General features: G+C 44.6%; 2 protein-coding genes across 5 annotated transcripts in view; one reads left to right on the top strand and one right to left on the bottom strand.

The window, feature by feature from the left end:
* The window catches only part of LOC119171657 (zinc transporter foi), a 98,402-nt gene extending 91,374 nt beyond the window's left edge, over positions 1 to 7,028 (bottom strand). For all 3 annotated transcript variants that reach the window (XM_037422450.2, XM_037422449.2, XM_037422446.2), the window contains exon 1: positions 6,882 to 7,028. The gene's annotated coding sequence lies outside the window, so the exon portion shown is untranslated. The remainder of the gene's footprint in view (positions 1 to 6,881) is intronic.
* The window catches only part of LOC119171659 (proton-coupled zinc antiporter SLC30A2-like), a 54,178-nt gene extending 31,121 nt beyond the window's left edge, over positions 1 to 23,057 (top strand). The window contains exons 1-8 of one of the 2 annotated variants that reach the window (XM_075892239.1): positions 7,339 to 7,894; positions 8,489 to 8,627; positions 10,728 to 10,874; positions 12,382 to 12,535; positions 14,022 to 14,220; positions 20,465 to 20,570; positions 21,313 to 21,447; positions 22,624 to 23,057. In XM_075892239.1, coding sequence (XP_075748354.1) covers positions 7,538 to 7,894; positions 8,489 to 8,627; positions 10,728 to 10,874; positions 12,382 to 12,535; positions 14,022 to 14,220; positions 20,465 to 20,570; positions 21,313 to 21,447; positions 22,624 to 22,766 — 1,380 coding nt within the window. In that variant the 5' untranslated portion in view covers positions 7,339 to 7,537 and the 3' untranslated portion in view covers positions 22,767 to 23,057. Of the gene's footprint in view, positions 1 to 7,338; positions 7,895 to 8,488; positions 8,628 to 10,727; positions 10,875 to 12,381; positions 12,536 to 14,021; positions 14,221 to 20,464; positions 20,571 to 21,312; positions 21,448 to 22,623 lie in introns of those variants that run through there. The other variant, XM_075892240.1, reaches the window with a different exon arrangement.
* The last annotated feature ends 2,578 nt before the right edge of the window (positions 23,058 to 25,635 follow it).

Consider the following 25,635-nt stretch of genomic DNA (forward strand, 5'->3'; position numbering starts at 1 on the left):
TATCTGACGAAAACAAACAAAAAAGAACGGGTGTTGGGAGGTATTCGATAACCAACACAACCCTGTAGTAGTAGTAGTTGTGCTCCCTACCAGGCTGCGGAAATTAGGCACCTTCTAACCACCACAAGCTTCCACCGAAAATGTTTTTATACGCGATGGAAATCAAACCACGCGCGGGCAGTACATGAAGGAAACCTGGAATCAGACGCGCTACCGTTCCACAACCGGGTCACCATGAAGGAAACCAAACCAAGACAAAATGACGGGGCATGCGAGTAGCCGTGCCTCGTTTGGTGCTTGCCGGACACCTTTACTAGAGTTCCACACTTCTTCCACCTGCCACCAGCCTGCTCTCTCTCACGTCGGATTTACGTTCAAGGTCACACCCTAACGAGACTTACGGCCATCCACAACAAGCTGCCAAGGTCACCGTCACCACAAGCGGGGTGTTGCGACCGGGATCAAGATGTCGAGGCAGGAGGAGGTTGAACTTCGTAGAGAGGGATTACTTACATGACACGGGCTCTCTTGCCCGAAGCTCTACTTTGAAAGGGCTACAATGAAAAAGGTTGTCTATAGAACAAGCTCCGTGAACCACACTAAGTAGCCCGCGAGGGCTGATTAAAGACAGTCTCATCTCCGCAGATCCCCAGATCGGAGAATAGGTCCACACAGCACTGTCCAATAACACGTCCCGCAGCACACAGTAGTGTCATTATGCCGGCACCGCCCCCAACAAACACATATACACAAACCAAACACGTGTATGGTCCCGGCGATGCTGCCTCCTCCGGTGAATCTTGCTTCCAGCGAGCGGGGTGAAACGTGTTTGTCATCTCGCCACTCGCGCCGACCACCCAAGCTCTGTCGAACGGCGATCGCGGTCTATAGGCGCCTCCGAGGGGCCATACCTGGACATCTGGCACCGATTCCAGCGTCGGCGGCTCATCAGTCAGAGACGCACATCGTGGTGGTCCGACGTCCGTAATCAGCGGAAGCTCGGCATTGTGGCTTTTAACGGGGCTCGAAGACGCCACGTGTCACATCTCTGCGCGGACCCGAAGGACAGCGGTGCTCCGTAATTTTGACCAAGCAGCACCCAGCACATGGAAACAGCAGGGCGTCTTGGCTCCTTATCTCCACCAAATGACGCGGCTGCGTTTCTTCCGTTCTGGCGACCGCGGCGAAAGGCTGGCTCGCCAAACGCAACAGCGGCTACAGAGAAGGACCACCCGTTCCCCACACAGAGGTCCTCAATGCAGCCCTTCCCTTCCTTGGACCGCGGCCGTGCGCGCTCCTTAATACGCAAGATTTTGCACGCGAAATAACCGGTGGGATCGATTCCCGTCAAAATTAACGTTGAATATAGGTTCGAAGGTATTTCACATGAATTTTCAAGTTCGCGTGCACACCGCACCCTTGATAATGACTCGACGGAGACCCCGCCCCAACGCCACTAATTCTGTTTCGACGCGTTTGAGCCCAGTGTTAACAGGATGGGCTACTTGGCGTTCGAGTTCACGATGAATTATTTTCTTTTTGGCTATGTGGCTATTTTGGAGGTCACATTTGCTATCGACTTGACAACAAACTCCAATCGGTTACACGAAGATGAACGCGAACCCGAAAGCACCGCCTGCGCATAAGCACGGTATTCCTCCTATGTGGTGATCCATTTTAATTCGAAAGCATGCGTTTCTGAAACAGCTGCACGACTGAGAGTTTCTGCGGCGTGGCAAGAGTTCGTCTTCACGCGATGTTCACCTGATCCAATGCAGGGCGGGGGAAAGGAAGTGGTTCATTCCTTTGTACTTTACTCGGCCTTGAAAGCTGTTCGTCTCGTTCAGAAGTCTGATGCTCTTCGACGTGGCGATAGTTATAGTGCGAGAACAAAACGACGACACAGAGACAAGAAGGACACGAGCGCTAACTTCCAACTCGCTCCAACTTCCAGCGCTCGTGTCCTTGTATCTGAGTCGTCGTTTTGTTCTCGCGCTATAACTATCGTCATGCCATACCAAATAGTCCAAGCTGCCACACTTCTAAGCTCTTTGACCGTTGGATTTTTTTGCGCTTCTTGGCAAGTTGTGGCATTGTGTTTTGGGTCTGAACTTCGTATCGTGCAAGATGCGCATAACTGTAGCGCCGTCCCCCACTGACGTCAATGCCAATGACTTGCACGTGCTTGCCACTATAAAACGTAAGAGCTGATAATACTTTCTGTTCATGCTTTAGCCCACTGTCCTGAGGACATTACTCTCGTTAGAGTTGTCATCGTTAGAGTTGTCCTGAGGACATCACTCTCGTTAGAGTTGTAGCCAAGTATTGTCTCTCTGCTCGCCATGAATTAAACAACTATAATTTAAGATCAGCCTCTAGCTCTTTGTCGACAAAACGGGGCAAACCGCTCTCCAGCCGTGTTGCCGCGAAAAAAAAAAAACAGGCCGCACTTTTGGTGAAACATTTGAAAGAAATTTACGTAGCGCGAGGCGAAAAACACGGGAAGTCTTCTCAGTCTATTCTTTCCTGTGTTCGTTTTTTCGCCTCGCACTTTTGGGCCAATTTGTAACACCCCATCGGTCACGGAGTTAGCACCCTCCCTTCACCACGGTCGAGAGCCTAACTTCCTCGAACGCCACAGAGGAGCTCCGAAAAGGGCAAATCGGGGGAGTAAAATCGGAACTATAGTAATGGCAGCAGCTGGACTTCAAGTTCCTTCCCATTCTTTTTCTACCTACGACACAGATTATTTCAGCGCGCTCTATAGTTTGGTGCGTCACTATAGTTGCCCGCATTAGATGCCTATGTAATAAAAGAGCTCCATTCATGCGCTAAAATTAAATGGAAGCCTGAAAAAGAACAGTTATTAAGTGTACAATGCTGCGGCGTGGTTCTTTTGAAGGTGCTGACTGACCGTCGTCATCCGCTTCGGGCGATATGGCTTATTACCCAGCTTGCAAAGTGAAATTGCCGCTCCACGTTCAAGACCTGAGACTTCACTGCGCAAGTCGCACTTGCACAACACACCTGACGCGTTACGCTTGTCCGTCACAGGACACCATTATAGCGCCGACAAGACCGAGGAAGCAATTTTGCCGGTCCTCTGATGAGCTCAAAGTTTAAGAGCACATCCTGGCTACCGACCGTATGGGGCCCGTCACCCGTGGGTGCTTCGGCGATTCAGAAGCGGAGCTGCTGCCAAATCCGCTGATCACGCCCAAGTTGTGTTGCCTATACTTTCAACGACGGTTCTTTGGGAATAGATACGTGATAAGCAGCTACTTGTGGGCACGCTTTTACCTTTCTCTACTATATAGCTACTTGCGATGCCTTATGTTCTTCAAGTGCATATATTTCCGAGGTATTGTGGGCCGAGTTTTTCAAGATTTATACAGATAAGCTTGCAGCTTCCATTTTTCGCGGAAGGTTTTGGTAGTGAAGTCACAATAAACTTTTCTACATTGTACAGCAGTCACATTGTCATTTTGAATTACAAAGAGAAAAACGCAAAAGCGGTAAAAACTCCATTTCGACACCAGCTATTGAGCACTCTACAATACTGCGCCCCCCCCCCCAAAAAAAAAATAAAAACCACATGCATAAGAGCAAAGAAAAAAAATATCGTATATGAAACCACCAATATGTGCTATATGTGGGCTTCTTCAAATTTACGCATTTGGCTACGTATGGGCTACTGTGGAGCCCAATTCGGCAATTCGAGGTGCGTGCCATCTGAAAATCCTGCTTTAACCAGCAGACCACTTTTCGGTGGCTCCTTACGAGTCCGCGGTGCACATGTTGAAAAATTTGGATTTCGCGAGTCGTGACACTGCTTTCCCGTTCCCTGTCCGAAAGGTCCTCTTGATGCCGAAGTGCGCCACAGTCCTGTGCGCTGACGCGTTCGAGCTTCGCACACGCTAGGTGGTGACAGCCGCACCCAGTGCTTTTTTTTTTTTTGAAGCCCTCTCAAAACAAAACTGGTCGGTAATAAAGAGCTTGTAATTAAATTAATCACCTTTCGCACTCTGCAGCAAACGATGCGCCGTGTTATGACCCCCAGCAACACATTGCAAAAAAAAAAAACGCAAGGCCAACAGTTTCGTGTCAGTACGCCTTCAAAAGTGCTCCTAAATCCTAGCGTACCGGCCTCGGGCATTCTCGTCCCCAATCGAAAATGCGACAGCTGCAAACGGGATTCGATCCCGCGACCTTCGGAAGCAGAGTACCATAAGGCCACCGAGGCGGATCGTATGGCCCATAGTGAGACATACGTGAAATATCGATACACTTTTACGTCAGAAAGTGCAGCCGCCACATACTCGAGGCAGTGCCGATGAGTAGCCGGGAGGAAATACTTGTTAGGCGAGTTGGTTTACGCGAAGGTGGTAAATAATATCGCCAACTTGGAAAAGAAAGATTCGAGAAAAGAAGTAGGAGCGAGTAGAAAAGCGCGTTATTATGGAACACTTCGAATACCCAAGTAACAACACCCTGCAGCAGGCCGATTCAGAATATCAGCTTTTTTTTTTTTTTTTCACGAATCCTGCACCACCACATTGCAAAGGAGCACCTAAGATGCGCTATAATTGGTTGCCGTTAATTCCGTATTGGTTTAACTGTGCCGATGCAAACAAACCAAATGAAAGAATGCATGCGCTGTCCTTCAGTTTCTCTTTCTCGTTTCTTTTCTTTTTTTTGACGTGACGCGCACAAAAAGGGCGCCGGCTATTCCTTGTATTTGCGCAGTTAACGGAACGAACACCACATCACATCAATCGTTTCATCCGGCATCACAGGTGATACGATACAACGGGTTCACACAAGTACAGACATAACCATGAGCGTCTGTAAAATCACCTATGCGACGGCCCGGTTTTGTCAAGAGATGGTTGTTGCTGCTACTGGTTTTTGTGCATGTGGTCTCTTGAAGGGGGCAACATGTGACATAAAAAAAAAAACATTTTCATCAAAGAAAGCTCAGTCGGTAGTTCAGCACTGGTCCTGTTTGTATACCCTCGCAAATATGGCATTAACTATTCCAAACAATATCACTACAGGTATGGAAGTTGTGACCCGCGAAAACGATCGACAGAAAACGGCAGGCATTTCAGGTTGGTCATTGCGATACCGCTGAATGGTAGGTAACCGTGTACTTGCAACATTTGTGTGCGCGGTATGTGGCAACGCCCCTGAGATGTAAACAGCTTGATAAGGTACGCTCCTTTGATCACACGCAAGTGACACGCTAAATTAGTTTTCGACTGAATTATTGGCTGAAAACTACATTGCCGCTTATTCCACGACCATTGGATCTATTATCCGAAGGAAAAAATAACGTGTTAGAATTTCACGCCAGAACCCCAGCAGCTGAGAGCGACGTGACGCTGACATCGCAAATCTCGGAACAATAATTTGCCCACCACTGACTCATTCGAAACTGCCAGAAGCTTGTCATTTTAATTCTGCGGTTCCCCGTGAACACAATGATATTCATTTTTTTTTTCACAATGAACAGCGACATACGCTAACGAAGTCTACATACAATCAACCATGTCATGGCTACGTGCAATGTGACAGCGTCGCCACCGATCTATTCTTTTAAAGCTTTTTTTTTTTTTGTCTTACAAGAGTGGTGCATCTGGTGTTGTGGAAACGTAACTCACTTGTGTCCCGGCACGGTAAACTGGTTGATTTAAGGTAAGCAGCCTGGAATGCACGCAAATATGAAGGACCGTGTCACGGTAGAAGAATGTGCGCGCTGAGCGTACGTGGGCGAAGAAACAGCGTTTCTGTGCGCCGCTCTTTTTTTCTTTTTTCGGCTTGGCGTGCTGACACGTTCGCCTCAGCGCAACCACAGCGAGGACACACGCATGTGCAATACTCGAGTGGCGACTAACCACACAGTGCGCAACTCGCTGTCTGCACAGATAAGCGACTCGCGTTGACATTCGTTAGCGCGAAAAAAACAACCGCTTTATTTTAAACTGCGATGCGCCCTCCGAAATTCGCGCGTTCTATTTAAAAACACAGCTGACGACGAGGCGACGTATGTGCCAGCGCAAGTGTTCCGCGTCTATCCCTTGTTGCAGCGGAAAGAGAAATCGGTCCCCATTGTATCAGTCTCCAAGACTACGATGCTCCCCATTCACCACAACATGCGACAAGCGAAAGCACACTGCAAGTGACCGCATATTCTGATCCCACAGATTCGCGCAACGATCACGTTACGAAATTTGTGTCTACTGAAGAGCCTTGGCTGCTTGAACAAGCAAAAACGTAGACTGAAAGGCATCCCAATTAAACTCAAGGTGGGCGGACATCCCAAGCATTACAGTGAAGCCCACTTCGCCCCCACATTCAAGGCTAAACACGAATGAGTGTTGTTTGGTTTATCGCAAACACGAATTCCGTCCTAATAAATCTTTCAGAAACTTTAGCTAATTAACGCGTTCGGAAGACAACGAAAAATTGCGGTAGTGCAAAAAATTGCGGACGCAAATAAATCGGCGCCGGCCCCACGCACTCGCTGGCGACACCGAGCAATACCGCCAAAAAAGCAGGCATTGCAACTGCAGCCTTCGGAAAGGCTTAGTGCGGCGTGCCAATGCTCGAACACGAATGCTCGTCACGGCTGCCGAAGACCTGACACCGTATTTGTTGACAACCGCGGCTCACCGCGGCCGCGTGCCCGAATCGGGAATGAGCGTCTCGGAGGATGGCGCAGCAGCTTGCTGGAAGGCATTCACCATCCTTCCATATACGGCAACATACGCCGTAGTGCGGCAAAGTCACCTCGCTTCAGCGAGGCTTTTCGGCGGGCGCCGCTACCGAGTTTCGAAGTGGCCTGCGCGGGCGTCGGAAATGGTGAAATCGAATCTTACCTGTATGTCCCGTAACTTTAAATATCCCCGCGGGACTATATTCAGGTTGGAGCCGTGTGCAGATCACTCTCAAGATGGCGGGGATAATGCAAAGAGGAAAACGCCACCCAAAATCGGAAGTGACGTTGCCGGAAGACTGACAGCTCTTGATAACTGCCGCGCTTTAAAATGCATGGGATATATTTCGGTCTGTTGGCGCCATCTGTATCCGCGTACGAAAAGAAGTCCCGCAGTTTTTCAACTTACGCTTGGTATTTTATTTGAGACGAGCATAACAGATGTTTTTCATAATAAGACGAGAGGGTAATCGTCATCACAATGAACAGCTTTGTTTGTTCTGTCGAATAAATGCATTGTTTTATTCAATGAATTAGTCATGACAGCCAATGAAACCAGTGCGCATCCTTCCGCCGCTCGAAGACGTCATAACTGATACATTTCTCCAGCCTGCCTGTATTATGCTAGTGGTTGAGTGAAGAAGCCTCTGTTTCCTTTTATTTCGTTCGCTGGACTTCGAGCTTCTTACTGGTTGGCTTAGGGCGATATGGGACGGTGGAATGCCTTAGCAAGCAATCCGAATGATTCTCAACCGGAGCTGTTAGCGCCGTCGCGATCCTCCTGCTGGAGGCTGGAGCCCGCTGGTTTTATCAGCTGTAATGGCATCCGGTGGTTCCGCCAAATTCGCCCTTGTTCGTGATAAAGTGAAGCAGATATTCACCAGTGAACGCGTAGCGTACGTCTCGGAAGATTCTGTTTCTGGAGACGAAGAACTTCTCGACATTACCAGCGCACCGCTAAGTCTGATGGATGACAACGAGGACTTTTGCCTGTGTCGGCGCTGTCGCAACGCGGGTGACCCGTCCTCTCAGTGCCTACGCCAAACCAGGATGCCTCCTTCGGGTTTTAATTTGGTGAACGGAGCGCAGCAGAACGGTGACCCGACGCCTGTCACCGCGTCAGATGCCTGCGTGAACTACAGGCAAAGTGCTGGCGAAAGCTCCGCTCTCCTTTACGTGAGTATACATACTGTCTGCGAACAATTGATTTGATTGATTTGTTGGGTTGAACGTCCCGAAACCATCATATGATTATCAGAGACGCCGTAGTGGAGGGCTCCGGAAATTTCGACCGCCTGGGATTCTTTAACGCGCGATGTTTGCGAACAAGTTTCAAATATATAAGTGTGTTCGGGTACTTTTTTTACAGTACTGCAGCCACTAACAATTAGCAACTGGCTTAGTTCAATTTAGGTTACCGCATGGTCGGCTGGAACCTGCGTAGTTTCCTAACCAAAGCTGAGGGCTGTCTTGTCACATGATACCCTGGACGATGTTGCGGCGAAGCTTCAAACACGCGGATGGAAATACACGCAGCGCAGATGGTCACTTATAACGGAAGGTTAAATGCGTCGATTGGTTTGAGATTCGTGTTATCTGCCGAACTCGGATTTTTTTTTATGCCACGGTGACAACACTGCCTTACCACGTGTCAAGTACCTTATCTGTCAAATATACCGAATTTATTTTTCCATTCTCTAGTGTTCGCAGCAACAAAAAAAAAGCAAAATGTGGCATTCCGTAATACTTTTTTCTTGTGTTTTTGCACAGGACACTAGTGAAGATGACAGCGATGAATCGCTTCACTGCCATGCAAACCATCAATCAAGGCGTTCGACCAAGGTGGCCCAGAGACAACTCATTATCAGCTGCCTCATCTGCTTCACATTTATGATAGCAGAAGTTGTAGGTTAGTATCTCTACCCTAATTTGTAGAGAACTAAAATGTACAACTGTTTGTAACATCTTAAAACAGTGAATCTGTGAATTATGTTTTCCTCATTATTTTTAGGATAAACCCTTAGTGTACAGACATGGGCCTTCAAGGTAACCAGTAATAGTGTTGGGGTGAAACTAAATATTAGAACTACCTAAAGGCTACAGGGTTGTATGGTATGCCAGTTTCATAAAATAACTGGCATAATTTTACCCATTATGGCATAAAAGACACCCCTGTCACACTGGAGGTGTTAATGTTGTTAGGTTCAAATGTCATTTGTTGCAACAAATGCCATTTGATGCTGCGTAGTGGTGCTACACGAAAATTAATGCCGTTCGTTCATGTCATCAATGTAGGTAATTCAGTAAAAAAAAAAAGTGGTTGGAAAAGTTCAATGTAAATGTAGAGTAGTAGAGAAGTCATGCAGTAAGTCGTTTCGCTAAAAACACATGCATAGAAATTTTATATCTCGGAATATATGGCCACCATTACCCAAGATGAGGCTCAACAAGTGCCTACAACCGATAGAATGAACACAAGCAAAACAGCTAGCACGGCATGGCTGCTGAATGATGATGCTAAGCTGCAACAAGTCATAATTTAATTGCTTTGTTCTTGGCGTTGCGATAAATATGCTTAAGCCAGAAGAAGAGACTTGACCGTGAGATAAATGTCAAGACGCAGCCTTGCGAGTCTGCATATAAAACAAGGTGAAGTGTGTTTAATGCATGCAAGGGAGGGATAAAACCAAAGAAACTTGTCACGATAACAGATACACATATGGTATAGTTTGCGGTGCGATTACGCACTTACAAAAACCCAGAGCGTTCCGCATTTGTTCACTTTAAAAGATAGTCTCGTACATGTCCTGCAGGAAAATAACTTGCAATGGAACTGCCATAGCCTTATAAGGAGAAACTTTTTCGCCAGGGTTTATTGTGCTCATATAGCCGATGCCATTGCTGCAGATACACGTATACACGTGCCCAGAGGCGTCTGCTTGTTTGTTTTATGGCCGAGAGCGCTGGCGGCCGAATGCCACTAAGGTAGAGATTAAAAGCATTTTGCTATAGCCTTCCGTGCTCCTGTTCTCGTTAAAATGAGAGATGTCTTAAAAGAGTTACATTAATAACATGTTTATATTAATGCAGGTGTAATTGAAAATGTCATCATTCCAAGTAGTCGCTGGGGTAGAAAGTATACATCTGGTTCGACTGCGACGGCCAATGTGTTCTTAAACTCATTTGATTGTTCAATTGCGTAGTTTCTCATGACATTATTTATCACTGTGTAGTCGTGGCATAATGCCATAAGTTGCGAATGTCACTCCATTCGAATGACATTGAAACGTCCGGCATGACAGAGGTATTTTCACTTATCTGTTCCACTTGTCTGATATGGTGGAGTAAATAATAATGCTCCTGGTAAGGCTTAGGTTTGTCTCTTGATTAGCACTTGCCCGAACAGTGTACTTCGTGTCAATTCTTTCTTTTATTTCAGTGATAGTCATATTACAGCAATCCTTCCTGGTGGATTACTGTCAAACCTTATAACAGTGAACACATAACATAAATTCATCAGAAATGTTTCACTTGTGTGGCGATATAGCTATTTTGTAAAGTAACATGCCGATAATTAATAATTACCTTTGTGGCCACATCTTGTGCAGTATTGCCAACTGATGTAGCTAAACACACCAGGAGAGAATGACACTATTTCTTGTTCTACATGTATCTTCACCCCAAACGTATCCTCACCATAGTTCTGTACTCGCCTGGGCAAACATTGTTTAAATTGAACTTGATATGTATGTGCTGGATAGATGTAGCTTCGGAAACAATTGGAGTAAAAGATGTGACATGGAGCATGATTTTCCAGTGGTTGTTAAGCTCTCCCTGCTCATTTGGTTTGCATGTTGGCGTGGTTTCAGTGTACTTGGTGGCCCTTCCGACTGTCTCGTTGGGATTGGCTTGTTTAGGGCTAGTACCACAGTGCTTTCTCATTCAGTGAATTGCATTTTCTGGGTAGCACATTTTACATCTTACCTTATTGTGGCCCTCTTGTGTACAGGTGGCTACATGTCCAACAGCCTGGCTATCATGTCGGATGCTGCTCACTTGTGTGCCGACTTGGCTGGCTTTCTGATCTCCATCTTTGCTGTCTGGATTGCACAGAAGTCTCCCACGAAGAGACTGTCCTTTGGTTTCTATCGTGCTGGTAAGAGATGTGCGATTGCCCCATTTCATGAGCGCTTGTGTGCAGTACTGTGCCTTAGAGTCAAAATAGTGATATCAGCAGCATGGTCACTCATTTGTGGGAAAACTACGGATGTCTGAACGTTTTTGTCTGACTGGCTTTTCATAAGTCTTATAGCCTTGCTCTCTTAGCTGAATTGGTCAGCTCAGAGAGCGAGCAACATTTCATGTTGTTACAAAAAGAGCATGGAAGGGAATTACAAAAGAAAAAAAAATGAGGGGAAAAGCAGAAAACTGATGTCTGGGGAAGGTGGCCAGCACATAAATGGGCAAAAAGTTGAAGAGGTGGCAGCTTTGCTTATACACAAGTATTTGTTCAATGTAAGTGAAAGGCAGTAACAAATGCTGCTAAAGATTACCATAGAAACATCTGAATGAGTCTTCACACAGGAAGCTGCCAAAACAAGCTGATGACAATAGCAGATATCGTAGCTCCTTTTCTGTAACACCATTGAAAGTTGGGCTAGTTAGTACAGATGCATTTTTGGTTACAGTGCGAAATCAACGAAGACTGAAGGAACACAAACAAGTGCTGACTCGAAACTGAAAGTTTTATTTAAAGAACACAAGAATGTGAAAAAAAAAAATCTTAAAAGAAGCATATCAACATTGCGCAGAAGTGTTGAAAAAGAATATCTTGATGGCACGTGTGCTTAAAAAGATATGAAAACTATTTTTTACGAGATATATCGATGCCTTACTGATGCATGCTTCATCCATTCGTTTAACATGGAAAGCCTCTATCACTTCCCTAGTTATCTGGCATCTGTGTTTCGACAAAATCTTTGCATCGACAAAGTCAGATGAACAGCCGCATTTGCTGCAGTGCGATGCCAGATGCGAAGCATTCAGACTCTTGAGCGAATTTCTGTGCTCTCTTAAGCACACATTAATGCATCGGCTGCTCTGCCCCCTGTGTGATACCAGATAACTAGGGAAGTGATAGAGGCTTTTCATGTTAAACGAATGAATGAGGCATGCATCTGTATCGCGTAAAAAAGTTTACATATCTTCTCAGCACGTGCCATCAAGTGATCTGCCATGTAACCTTTTATATTCCTTTTTGACACTACTGTGCAGTGTTGATATGCTTCTTTTCTCAAGGTTTTTTTCACATTCTTGTGCTCTTCAAATGAAACTTTCAGTTGCGAGTCAGCGGTCATCTGCGTCTCTTCCATCTTCATCGATTTCACACTGTAACCAATAATGCATCCTTTTCTGTAGTGGTGCCCCTTGCGGTGTTTTCTATCCCTGCAGCAAAGTTTACTCAAAGTTTTCTGATTAGTCGATAGAGTATCATAAAACTCTGTACTGTTACCTTAAGAACTTTTGCCGGTCACTAATGCTCAAGCTTGTGCCTCTGAAATCGGGAGTGGCAGAATTAGGATTCCATGAACTTGCGAGTAAGGGGGAACAGTGTTTGCCTGTGGTTAGTGCTTCATTATCGCCCATTGTCTCGTATTTCGCAGAAGTCCTGGGTGCTGTGCTGAGTGTGGTGTTCATCTGGGTGCTGACGGGAATCCTTGTTTACACAGCCGTGCAACGGATTTACCATGACGACTACGACATTAATGCAGACATCATGCTCATCGTCTCAGGCACGGGTGTTGCCATGAACATCTTGTACGTTTATTTTGTTCGTTCATTGTAGGAGCAGTGCGCCAAATTTATGTGCATTGTCAATTTTCATGAAAGGAAAATTGGGAGCGCGTGAGCAGCCACTGCCTCTTTTCGCAGTCATCTAGTGGCAGGCAACACAACCAGTCATTGGCGATATAGAACTGTCCGCAAGACTGCAACCCTCTCCCCCTTCAAGGTTACGCAAGACGCCAGCCTCATGTGAAATTGCCTTGAAAAGGAAGGGGGTTGCAATCTTGCCAACAGTTCCATATCGCCACACGACTCGACTAAAGAAGCGACGCGCGTGTGTGCCACTTAATTCGTTTGTGATTACTGATGGCTGGTTCTTTTTCTCACCACAAGATGACGCGAAAAGAGGCAGTGGTTGCGTTCCCTCAAATTTGAACGTGCTGCAGGCAGCCGCTGGAGTGCACAGGCTTTGCGCTCCTATGTTTCCTTTCATAAAAATTTACATTGTACAAAGTTATGTATCTGAAAAAGTGAACTTGGTTTGTGCCAGCATTTGCATGTAAGGTGGCTAGGTGAATGCAGTGGTGGGCAGCTTTCTACTTTTGCTCGCGTGCTTACTTGACCTTGTTCTGTTTACACAGGATTTGTCAAGTGGGAAAATGTACCATTCAGTCAACCTACCAGCATACTGTATGTTAGCCCTGAAATGTTATGTCACTTCTACTAGTAAAGATAAAGCGCAGACATGTGGGAAATCCAAATAAGGCAGAAGTTCAGTGGAAGATGGAACCTTTAAAGAGAGAAAAAAAAAAATCTTGAACGTGGTGTGTCACTGGAGCCAATGTTTCAACAAGTTGTCTGCAATGCAGCAGCCTCGTAGAAAGCATTAAGATGCTGCTGCTGCCTCGCAAGAAGACGAGGCTGCTTGCCAAAACTTTTGCTCCAGTGACACCCCATGTTGCCTCAGTGGCAGCCCATGTTGAAGAATTTTGCATTTCATTAATGCATAGGGTCATTCTAATTTTTTTTTTTTTGAATGTCGATGCTGGGAAGTTATACTAAACGTGAAAGTATCACAGAGGTTTTTCGGTATTAAAGCAACCGAGTGTTTTTGGCAATGCATGTACACGTGAATGTACAGCAAAGGAGTGGGAAAGCGAAATGACTGCAGGAAGGACAGACGTGGCAAGTGCATTTGGTTCCATTCTCACCCGAACTACAGATTTTTATTACTTCTTTATTTGCATTTGTTTAATTTTCACTCATGGACAATGCTGAATTTTCACTCACACCCAACTACTCCAATTTTGGAATTTCTGAGAAAAGTGAGCTCTGTAGTGTTATCTTGTTGGAAAGCACTTGCAAATCGAAAGGAAGCCAGCTTACATGACTCCCTTTGGTAGGGGATTGAAAAGCATGCCTCAGTTTCGCGGGTAGGGCTCGCAATTATTTTCATGTTGTAACTGACTACCGTATAGTATTGTGCTATTCGGTGTGTGACATCGTGACTGATGCGCAGCATGGGGCTGGTGTTGCATGGCTGCTGCCCTTGTGCGGGCATGAGTCAGCACGGCCACAGCCATGGCCTTGGCGGACACAACCATGGTCGCAGCAATGAACGCTCCAACATCAACATTCGTGCAGCCTTCATCCACGTCCTAGGGGACCTGCTGCAAAGCATAGGGGTGCTCATCTCTGCTACCATCGTCAAGTACAATGTACGTTGCAAACCTGTCCAGACTCGTCTTGCTAAAGCTCGAGTTCGGTGCTTGCTAGTGTTGCACAACAAAAAAACAAAGAATAGAAAATATTATAGAAAGCACAAATGCAGAGTTTAAGTGCAAAGGTTGCCAACTACGAGCTGGCGATCTGTGCAGAAAGTACATAACACAGTAGACTCTCATTAAACGGAACATGAAAGGACCAGTAAAATGTGTTCCATTTAACAGTAGTTCTCTTTACTGAGAGATGAACAGGGGTGCACAGTGCAAGAACGAAACCAATCTTGTGAGAAGCATTTGTTCCATTGTAGCAGCAGTTCCATTACCGTAATTACTCGAATCTAACGTGCACCTTTTTTCCGGTTAAGCGAGTCCATAAATCGCATGCGCGTTAGAATCGAGTACGAAAAAAAATGAATACGGTCATTCTATTCCCATCGGCATTTCCAAAATGGCTGCCCCCTACGTGCGTCGGCATGGTGCGTCGGCCATTTCCGCCTATGTGTTTCCCATGTGCGGCACTTCGTACGTGTACTGAGGAGTTCGTCATCTTGTAGTGCATTAGCATCCATGGCATGGAAGGGCAGACTCCAAAAACACGAGTGCACCACAATGCCGCTTTTAAAAGAAAAGTCATCGCATGTGCAGAAACTGACGAAAATCGGGCCGCATCGCGGTTGTTCGGAGTTCCCGAAACGTGTGTGCGGGACTGGCGGAAACAAAAGCAGAAAATTGTCGACAGCAAAGCTTCACGCAAAGGCTTCAGTGGACCACAGCAGGGTCGGTTTCCGCAAATTGAAGAGCTGCTCGGTGAGTATGTGCTTGAGCAGCAAGCGGCACAGCGGCTCGTAAGGACAGAACTGCTCCAAGTGCGGGCTATGCAGTTAGCTTTAGAAAAAGGGCTAATGCAGAGCCAGTTTAAAGTCAGCAGGTGCTGGCTAACTAGTTTTATGAGGAGAAAAGGCTTTTTTCTCCGAAGGCGAACGGGCATATGCGAAAATTTTCCGGAGGAGTACTATGAAAAGCTTCACAGTTTTCAAAGGTTCGTCCTAAACTTGCGGCACAACAACGGCTACCTGCTTGGGCAAATCGGGAATGCTGATCAGACGACTCTTTACTTCGACATGCCTGGCACCACAACTGTCGAGAAGAAGGGGGCGAAGCAAGTTCGCGTGCTGACATCGGTCCGCGGTAAAACTACAGTGACGGCAATGCGCTGTTACACGTCAGATGGGCACAAGCTTCCCCCATACCTCATATTTAAATGGAAGACGCTCACAAAAGGAGTCGTTTTTTCGAGTGGCGTAATCATGTGGGCCAACGAGAAAAATGGGTGCGCGTTGCAATCAATGTCTTTTTTTTTTTTGTCGTGGAAACCGGGTGCGCGTTACAATCGAAGGCGCCGTAGAATCGAGCAAATACGGTAAACAGATTTTCATTTATTGAAGGTCTACTGTACTGTGTGTGAACAGCCTCTAATCCCAGCCACGGCGGCCACATTTTTGATGGAGATGAGGATGCTTGAGGCCTTTGTACTTAGGGTGCCTAGTAAATAACCCCTGGTGGTTGTCATGTTTGGAGCCATGTACTACGGCGTCCCTCACGATTATGTCACGGTTTTTGGTTGTAAACCCCAACAATTATTATAATTTATTTATGCATGGTATCATAGAGGCTCCAAAGCGCATTGAGTAGAGGGGGGTTGCAAAAATTTCACCTTCAATAAAGCATATAAAGAAACTGCAGCAAGGAATAAATGAAGAACATTGTACAATGGAAGGGAAAAGAACAAAGGCTATAATACACTGCAGTAAAACACAAAATGAAAAATAAAAAAACTAAATACATCTTTATACAGAAATCAAGGGAACATTTAAACTTGTATATGCTCATGAAATTTTGCAGGTTCTCTTAATGAAATAATCTCCAAAGTGCGATGGCGCGCGCAATGCAGAATCATTGAATGACTATGTGTGGCCAAAGATGTGTTTGAAACTGAGATGATGATGAAAACGTTATGTACTCGAAAGAATTTCAATCGAGAGACAATTTGTCCACGAGCTGCAGTGGTATTTATGGAAGATGCATAGAAGAGTGACAGAGCGGCGGGAATCCAAGTTTGGAAGGGCAATATCGTGTTTGATTTGGGTGATGCTGGAACAGCTATTGTACTTCGAAGTTATGAAGCGGGCTGCACGATTTTGGATGGATTGCACAGCCAAAACTTGTTTAATGTCGCCAACGCTGCCATGTTTTCCATTGCTCTGAATGAGTTTGACATCTTTAGCCTCGCAGCCTAAACTTTGCATCGCTTCATCATCATCGTCCTGAGCACTGAAGTCTCGAGGTGTCAAAAACATGCACTTTTTAATAGCAAGCCTCATTTTTCCAATATGCCAAACTGCACTGCATGTAAGCAAAGTGCGGGAGATCCTGGAGTGCTCATGAAAACATGTGCGGGCGGCAGGCACTCTGCAGAATGTCTGCAAATATTCAGATGATAAATTTTTGCAACTTTAGAGTAGCAGACAAAGGTAGCAGGACTTTAATTAGAACTATTCAAGTAGAAAACCAAGGAAAAGACGGAAATGTAAATAAAGTGAAGGGGCCAAAGCTGCAACCTTCACATAACTCATCTCCTCCTCCACTTCATTGTGTTCTTTGCATTGAAAAGTGGGTGTGCACCGCTTTTGCCGTGGCAGCTAGTGTAGAACACTCTTTTTCTACCTGCTAACATCACATGGCATGTAATCTTATTAAGAGATAGAAGATGATGAGTCCACGCATACTACCCGAATGCATCCAGTCTGCCTGAACGAGACCCTCGCTATTAATCAAGGAATGAAAGAGAATTTCAAGAGCTCACAGGCTCTGTCCTTGCCATAAGTTACTTTGAGCAAGTTACCTTTTCGTCATCTTTACTTTCTGCACATTTACTTTGTAATTATCACAGATAACATCCCGCATAATTTCCTTGGTTTTCTAGTCTGTTAGTTCTAATTAATGCATGTTAAAGAACCCCAGCTGGTCGAAATTTCCGGAGCCCTTCACTACGGCATCTCTCATTATCATATGGTGGTTTTGGGACGTTAAACCCCACATATCTATCAGTTCTAATTAATGTGGTGCCTAACAAGAAAAAATAGCACTGGAAATTCACCTTTAAGTACCGCAGAAGTAAGAAGTTGAGTGGAAGATGGAAGCTTTAAATAAAGAAAAAAAATTCTTGAACATGGGAATTGGCTTGGATTCAACAGTGGATGGTCACCTGATATGTTTTCACCGTTTCATGCTTCGGTTCTGGTTTGTCAGCGATTCCGCTGTCACGGCGTCTAAAAATTTTTATCTTTGGTTTATTTGCTGCTGCTGTGGTGTACTCTCTACAGAAGATTTTGACTGAACAGTGCAAAAAACAATCTTTTTACCATGGACATTCACTTCGCGTTTGGCTGTTTGCCCGCTTTACAGCAGTGTGTCGAAAAGAGATTGTCGGACACACTTTCAAACACCAATGTGCACCACTGTCTCGTGAAAAGAATCAATTTTATTCTTTTATGCTGCACAGATAACAACCAAGCTTGGTGCGCGTGTTCATGAAAAGCAATTCAAAACAACTCAAGTTTGAAATTTTTTTTATGTATTGTTTCCAGTCGCCCATTCTCCCGCTTTCTATTTTTTCTGAATTAGTGTTTTTCTGCAAAGCATGGCCGCCAAAGATTTTTTTAATGGGAAAGCATTGAAAGAATGTTTTAATATTGTGGCAGTACAAAACGCTAGAAAAATGAAAAAGAGAAGCCTTAAGGCCAGCACTCTATCACCACAATTTGATGCTGTGACAGCAACTTCCTTGTCGCAGTGGCCTTACATTATACCGTATATACTAGCATAATGATCGCACTTTTTTTTTTCAAGAACATTGACTCCACCTTCGGGATGCGATCATTACGCGGGGTAAATTTTCCGTGAAAAAATATTCTGAACACCGGAAACGCAATAAAGTTGCTAATCAGAATTCTTACAATAGCTATCATGAACGTAACCAAAACTAAAAGTAAATTAAGGCTTACCTTTGTAATAAAATGCACGCATTATGCAGGTGCTACATGCATGGCACATTGCCCTTTTATTTTTTACCTCTCTGACCCTCTAACGTTCATTCAGACTCCGAAGCATCACTGGCGTCAGTGTCGTCGCCGCACGATTCCCTGTCGGAACCGGCAGTACCTTCACTGTTCCACAGAGGGTCATCTTCCGTTCCGTCGAGCGCGTTGGAAATGCCAGCGACAGTCTGTTCTGCCGCATGAAGCGTGTCTTCCAGCCAGAACTGGCGCAGAAGTCCTTTGTGGCTATTCCCAGCCTCCGGGAAACTGTGCACGCCTGCGTCCGTATCATGTCTAATGACACTGCATAACCGTCCTTGCACATGTCCTTCACATATTCGAGGACTGCCTTTTCAATGTCAGGGAACTTGCCAGATTTGGGTCCGTGGAAAGCCCATTGCGTGCTGTTAGTAAACATGATCATGTCGTGCTGTTTTTTCCAATATCGGATCCGGATTTCGTCGACGCCGAAATGTCTGCCGGCAGCGCGGTTGCCATGCTCTAGCGCGTAGTCAAGTGCCTTCAGCTTGAACGCGGCAGTAAAGCTCGCATACCGCGCCATGGTGAAACGGCGCTTCAACAGACGTCTAATCACAAAGCACACCAAAACAAAAACAAAAAAACGTAGTCTCAGGGAAAAAAAAAACAATGCTGCGGGATGAACAGAGGCCGACCAACAGGCGGCCGCCGCTGTAACAGTGCGGGATGTCAAAACAAACATGGCGGCTGACGGAGCGAAGCACTCTGTGGAGCGAAGCCACCGCATTTTTTTTTTCTTCTTGGCGTCAGTTATGGAGGTTGTGAGTACATTATGCACGTCAAAACAGTTTATTCTATTTAAATAAGGAATGCTTTCATTTAAATCAGTAAATTCACGGCATTAGCATAGTGATGCCTGCTTTCAGATCACAGAAACAATGATAGGTGCGTTCAGCTAGACTTGGCACATGACATGTCGATGCGGCAAGTTCAGGGTGCGATCATTATGCGAGTGCCATCATTACGCGAGTAAATACAGTACTCGTAAAGCCATGACATCTGCAGGTCAAACACATTGTGGCAATATTTTTAAAGCAAAAATATTCTGCCTATTCTGACACCGCTGCTTGTCGTCAGAAGCTTAGTTGTTGCCCAGAGTGTGTATTGCCCATGCCATGATCATCTCCAAACTGAAGCACTGAAACTTGCACATCGTAAAGCCTGCAGTCTGGAACTGCATAAGAGCAAGCTGACAGTCTCAATTACTGCACTTTTGGCTCACTATGTGTGCATAGGTTTGAAGGATTAAGTAAGACCAAAGACGACCCAGAATGGTGTCGTGAATTTCAGTCATTAATACGCATTTCTTCGGCGTGCGTTGTTTACAAAGCCAGTAAACAACCCCAAGGCTCAAAAATTGCTACTACAAAGAGAAATATGTGCACTTTTGCTTCGTGAACATGCTGCTACAATAATCTCGCGATAAGGAAGTTACAGGGGTTAGAACATCGGTTTCGGCTGGTTTCAACCTATCGTGCGGTCTTGCCACCCTTCTCCCTCACAGGGAGGGGAAGGCAAAGCCCGTCATTGTGACTGGTTTAGACCAATAGACAAGCTGCGTGCTACGTGAAGTTTCCGATCGGGGACTTTGCATCAGTGCACGTGAAAGGAGTATTGGTCAGGCGTAGGAAAGAGGCATGAGAATTGTTTTTCGAAACGGAGGCTGTGTGGCGGCGCGCAGCGCTGTAATCTTCGGAAAACGTGATTGCAGCAGTCTACTCTACGAATTGCCAAGCTTCTTTGGGGGGTGTAAAAAAAAATGTCGGAACCTGTTGACTGGCTCTTTAAAAGGCACCTTGTTATCTTATCCTCCCTTTCTGCACATGTGAGGGGAGAAGGGGTATTGGGTTAATGATCATTCCATGGTGGTCTGCACTCTTTTGCTTATAGTATATCTACAGCAACAATACGTAGTCTGTGTAGCCGTGTTTCATGGATACACAGCGGCAGTAACTAACGGCAAAAAGCGGCAGTAACTGAATTATACCTTTCCTCTACTGAATAAGTTTGTGTACTTGCCGACCTGTCTTTATTGAAGAGCTCTATTGAAATGAATCAAGGCAACCTAATCGCACCTTCATTACTTTTTTAAAATCTTGCAGAGCCAGTACAAGATAGCAGATCCCATCTGCACGTTCATCTTTTCGGCTCTTGTGTTGTTCACAACTGTGCCGATCCTGAGGGATGCCGTGTTTATACTAATGGAAGGTGAGTGTTGCGACATTACGCTTTAGCATATTAACATTAGTTGTTTATTGGGTTGACTAGTTAATCATGTCTAATCATTCTGTTTTATAAGTCTTTAGTGCTGGCTTACTCAGTTCAGCAATCCAGACATGAGGGCATAGCCCGAATTTATGCCAATTCATAGTTACACTAAAGACATTGTCCAATAGGCTGTCATTAAATAGAACATGAATTGACCAGGCAAATGTGTTAACAGCGTTTTATTAACTGAGAGAGATAAACAGAAGGGTAGAATTGAAGTACAAATCCAACCATATTAGAGGCAGTCATTCCATTATAGCAGCAGTTTCATTTAAGAGAATTCTGCTACGTGTGTTTTTCTAATGTGCACCATTAACTAGCTTTAAGAAAGGATGCATAGCACAATGACAGTTCTGAAACTTCAGCTTATAGCTGAAATCTGAGCTATTTGTTCTTAGAAACTGCAGATGGAGACCATATCGTGCTGCAGCCTACCTGGCAGCATAGTTCTACATTCAGCTTGCGCTATAGGACACATAGTGTATTGAATTGGTGGTGCTTTTACTTACGAACATTTGAAAAAAATAAATTTTTCCTGGTTTACAAGGCAATAAAAACGGAACTCAGTGTTGATAGATTGGATAGTTTCGTGTGTTGTATATATATTTGTTGTTTATGTAGTTTGTCATGTAGGCAATGTCGTTTCCTTGTGCCGTCAAATTTATTATTGATTTTTTTGTAGGATTCCCAAAGGACCTTTCTTACAACACGGTAAAGTCAGCGCTGCAAAGCATCAAAGGCGTCCGAATGGCACACAGCCTCCACGTGTGGTCATTGACAGCCAATAGATTCGCCCTGGCCGTACACTTAGCTGTCGGTAAGTGGTGAAACCTCCATCATCCATTGAAACTGAAGTATAAGAAATGGGCCATAAGAGAGGTGACGCTGAAGTTATTTATAATCAACTAGTACTGCCAGATAAATTCTTTAGTCCGAAGCAGTTCCGAGCGCTTGTCACTTGTGGTTTTCGCTATACCAGCGTGCGAAGTCAAATGCATCCTGAGCCACCGCTCTCATGCTTGGTGAAAAAGCACATAGTGGAAACTAGTGAAGGAGCAAGCGGAAGGCAGAGCTTGCTGCTCAGCCAAATCATGCAGTCCTGTGTGGCAAGAAGAGTGCATTTATAGAGCGTGATGTTGCCCCATTCCCAAGCGCCCACTCTTCATTTGAAGACCTGTGCGCTCTCTTCAGATGGCAGTCGTACAGCAGATTGCCGCTATTAGGTGACAGCTTGCATGAAACAAGAGCAGTGTTAGGATCAGATGCCCTTCTTGCTAAGGGGTGCTGTCACGTGTAGGTGCCGTGCTATATACTGAAAAAAAATCAAGTAGCAACTCCATGCCTGCACAGGTATCTCAATGGGAGAGTGAGATAATGTTTCACGACAGGCATGACACGACTCCTTTCCCCTGTGAGCTTTCAGAGCTTGTCAGGATGAGAGAGAGGGAACACTTAGTGTGTGACAAATCCTAACTTCGTTCATTCTTGACGGATGAGAGAAATTTTCGTCGTGAACCATTCATGTGGCAATGAACTGTGACGTGGCGTGATTGGGTTAACAGCGTAGGCTTGTGTGAATAGCCAATTTTAGGTTAAAACCAGTGATCTTGGTCAAATAATATTGAATCGAATTTGCATAATATATATCGCATACTAGTGCAAAGAAAACGGGCATATTTCTCATGACCCAACTAACCTGCACAGTATTCTTTAAAAATTTTAACACTTCCTGTGCAAATGCCATTCCTTTTGGTTCGAAATAAGTAAAAACAACTTTGAATTCTAGACTTTCAGTAGAAGGCAAGTGGTACCCTGTAAATTGCTGCACCGAATTTTTTATTTCTTGCTTTTCTTTCCCCCCTCCCCTCCTGCACTAAAAATTTTGCCGAAAGGTCGAATGACTGTTTCCACACTGCCAGGAAACACAAAATAGTTCTATTTTCTATTAGTGTCGATTTCTGTGCCTTGATAGGTGTGACCATGGTATTTGCAGATCCCGACACAGACCAGACAGCCGTGCTTCAAGCCGCTCAGAAGTTGGTGCGAAAGAACTTTGGCATCCACAGTTCCACAATCCAAGTGGAGATGTTCAGCCCAAGTGAGATGCTGTCTTGCGAAACTTGCAAGGGACCGTGACACCCTGTCGACCTTTATATGACCTAATTCAACACGCGTTGAGCGAATCATGGTTGCTCTCGGAAGGTTTCGAAATGTCGATATAGAGAGAAGCCAAGCTGAATTTCCTCACAGTTTTACGATACGTTTAGGAAATCGGGGAAACCCTCCGCCACTGTGTCGATTCTCACTTTTTTCAGTTCCTAATTGTGCACTTAGGTTAAATTGAGTTCATTTTTGAAGTTTTCCATATATTAATCGTTGCAGTCTGAGTGCCTCTGTGAGCTACCGGTTAGAAATCATGCTCTGAAAGTCGCTCACACTCTTTCGGTGGGTGCATTCACTTTAGTGACATTTTGCCTAACTAAAGAACTGGACACATCAGCTTTTACAAGCAGGCAGTGTTCCAAAATCGGCGCATTGTCGTGCACGCTCTTGCTTGTGGATTCTGGCTCAACATGTGCCAACCTGTGCAAAAGGGATCGCATACCCAAAAGTGAGTGAGAACACCACTTCTGTACGTGGCTTTGTGCTCGAAATGTGTGTGCAAGTCAATAGTCAACACATGGTTTACTGCCAGACGTTCTAGTCTGGGCCGTCAAGTTGACTTGCCCACGATATTACCATCAGTGGCTTTTATTCATAACTGCATTGGCAGTATGCTTTGCCTCAGCTGTGGCAAAGCAAGGTGCAATAAGTCTAGTTACAGTCTTCTGCTGGTGTTTGCAGCCCTATAGCATAGCATTATGCTTCTTTCCATTTTCTGAGTGCAGCTTTCGATAGTTATTGCTTGTTCAGTAACATGAATCTCTGATAGTGTGAAGTGTAAGGAAGACTCGAATATATGTGTTCCTACCTTGGACCTGTCATTTTACGACCTCTTAGAGCAATGCTTCCTTGTTTTATACTTGCAATAATAATGCCCGTGTGCATTGCAGATGTCGGAAAATGGTGCTTCGAACATAATCACCTTTTTTCTTTCAATCGCGGGATACATTTGCACTTATCGACTGTGCATATGATGTTTCAGCTGACTCAAAGTTCAAAGTTGCATAGTAATTGGAAATCAGATAGATAAAAATTGAATCTATTTTTCCATGGGTTTTTTCGCCTCACACAAAAACCAGGATCAGAGCTTGCTGAAGAGTAGGCATTTTTAATGTACTGTGCAAATAAAATACCAGTATAATTAGTGAAAAAACCTTCTCTCCCCCTTTTTAGTCTCTGAAGTGTTAGAAAGTTGATCTTTCAGCTAGTTCCTTTGGGAGTGCCCCTCCCCATCTCTCTCTGGAGGACAATCCTGCTGGTGATGTGCAATAATTGAGTGAAGCTGTAAATTATAGCATATGTGTAAAGTGTAGGATGGCAAGGCTTTCCTTATGTGTCTCCATCTCAACTATGTAAAACTACAAAATTGCATGATGTTCACTAAAAATTATTCAGGCAAAACTGCATTTAGGAAAAGTTTGACTAACATGAGTTGGCTCTATTGTATGTTCATCATAACCAAGACATAGTTAAGTATGTTTTTATGCATTTAAAATGAGTCTCTCATAATGTTTTACGGAGCAGTAACATTTTCCTCTACATGTACCATAGAAGTAAAAAATGCTTTTTGATACATCTGCATTGTGAGCTTGGCTTTAGTCGTAAAAGACCATCACTTTTCTGTGTTGAGCGCAGAGAAAACTGCCACAATGTCCATTTAGGGTTGCCAAAGTGTGTCATGATCCTAGACTAAAGAAAAAAAAGTGTTCCGGAGTTTCCTCGTGATGTGTGTGTCCAGTATTATGCCGACAGAAACAGTGAAGCAGCATTTCGTAAATAAGCTGAGTGCTTCAGATAGTAAACATGTTAATTGATCATGCAGGGCCTCTCCCCTCAATCTATGTTAGGGTTTGAGATACTGCTTCCTTGAACACTTTGTCTTCCGTAACAAATTAGAAAATGCGCTATTTGTCATATCTTTATTTATTATAGTGTGCTATACCGACCTGTTCTGCATCTGCACTGCATCATGTATTAATTGAAGCTAGATTGTCACCTAGATATCTATATGTAACTGATGAGAAAGAAAACTCTTTCACAAGACAGAGGTAGTAGCCAGTTAATTTGGCAATGCACTATGCAATTTTACTTGGCAGACACATGTGTAGAGGTGCAACTGCACAGCTGTGTAGAATGCAAGCCTTTTAAGAGACAACCAAAGCATATCTGAATTGTGTGAACACAAGTGATGATTTTTAAAAGTGGTCAGCATCATTTGGAAACCTACATCTCTTGCTCGCTCGCGTGCTGGTAACCATTAAACATAGTCAACAGTGAGCTTATAGTAGCTATTTGTCCTGAGCAGCATGTCTGTACTGCGTAGGCAACTTGACTTGCGCAGATGGCATTGTATATTCTGTGAACTGATGCTTGACAATTGATTCATCCCTCTCGCAGTGATCTCGATTGTATTTCAGCTCGGCAAGCTTTCATAGCAATCGGTACGTACGACCCCAAAATGTTATCGACGCGCTGAATCCACCTACTTCTGGTATATGCTAGCGGAGTTGCTAGGGCTTTGTAGCACACCTTGCCTGCAGTTCAAGCTCATCTAGTTATTTCAATACATATTGTTGCGGTTTTCTTGTTATGACATGTTTTGCAGTGTTTTTGCTGATAACTTTACAAGCAGAATGACTTCTTGCCAAAAGCTTTGCTGAAATTTTGCTGGAATCAGTGTGTTGTTGCTCTCATTTTATTTGTACATGAAATTTACAATTGCAACTTTATTTTCTGCAATGTTTGATTAAGTGTTTTCGCTGCACACTGACTTTTGGAAGTAATATGTGAGAAGTGCATAGCTCCTTTCAAGAGCAACGCTTGCAATAGCTTGTACATGATG

Source organism: Rhipicephalus microplus, chromosome 4 (assembly GCF_043290135.1).
Source record: "Rhipicephalus microplus isolate Deutch F79 chromosome 4, USDA_Rmic, whole genome shotgun sequence".
NCBI lineage: Eukaryota > Metazoa > Arthropoda > Arachnida > Ixodida > Ixodidae > Rhipicephalus > Rhipicephalus microplus.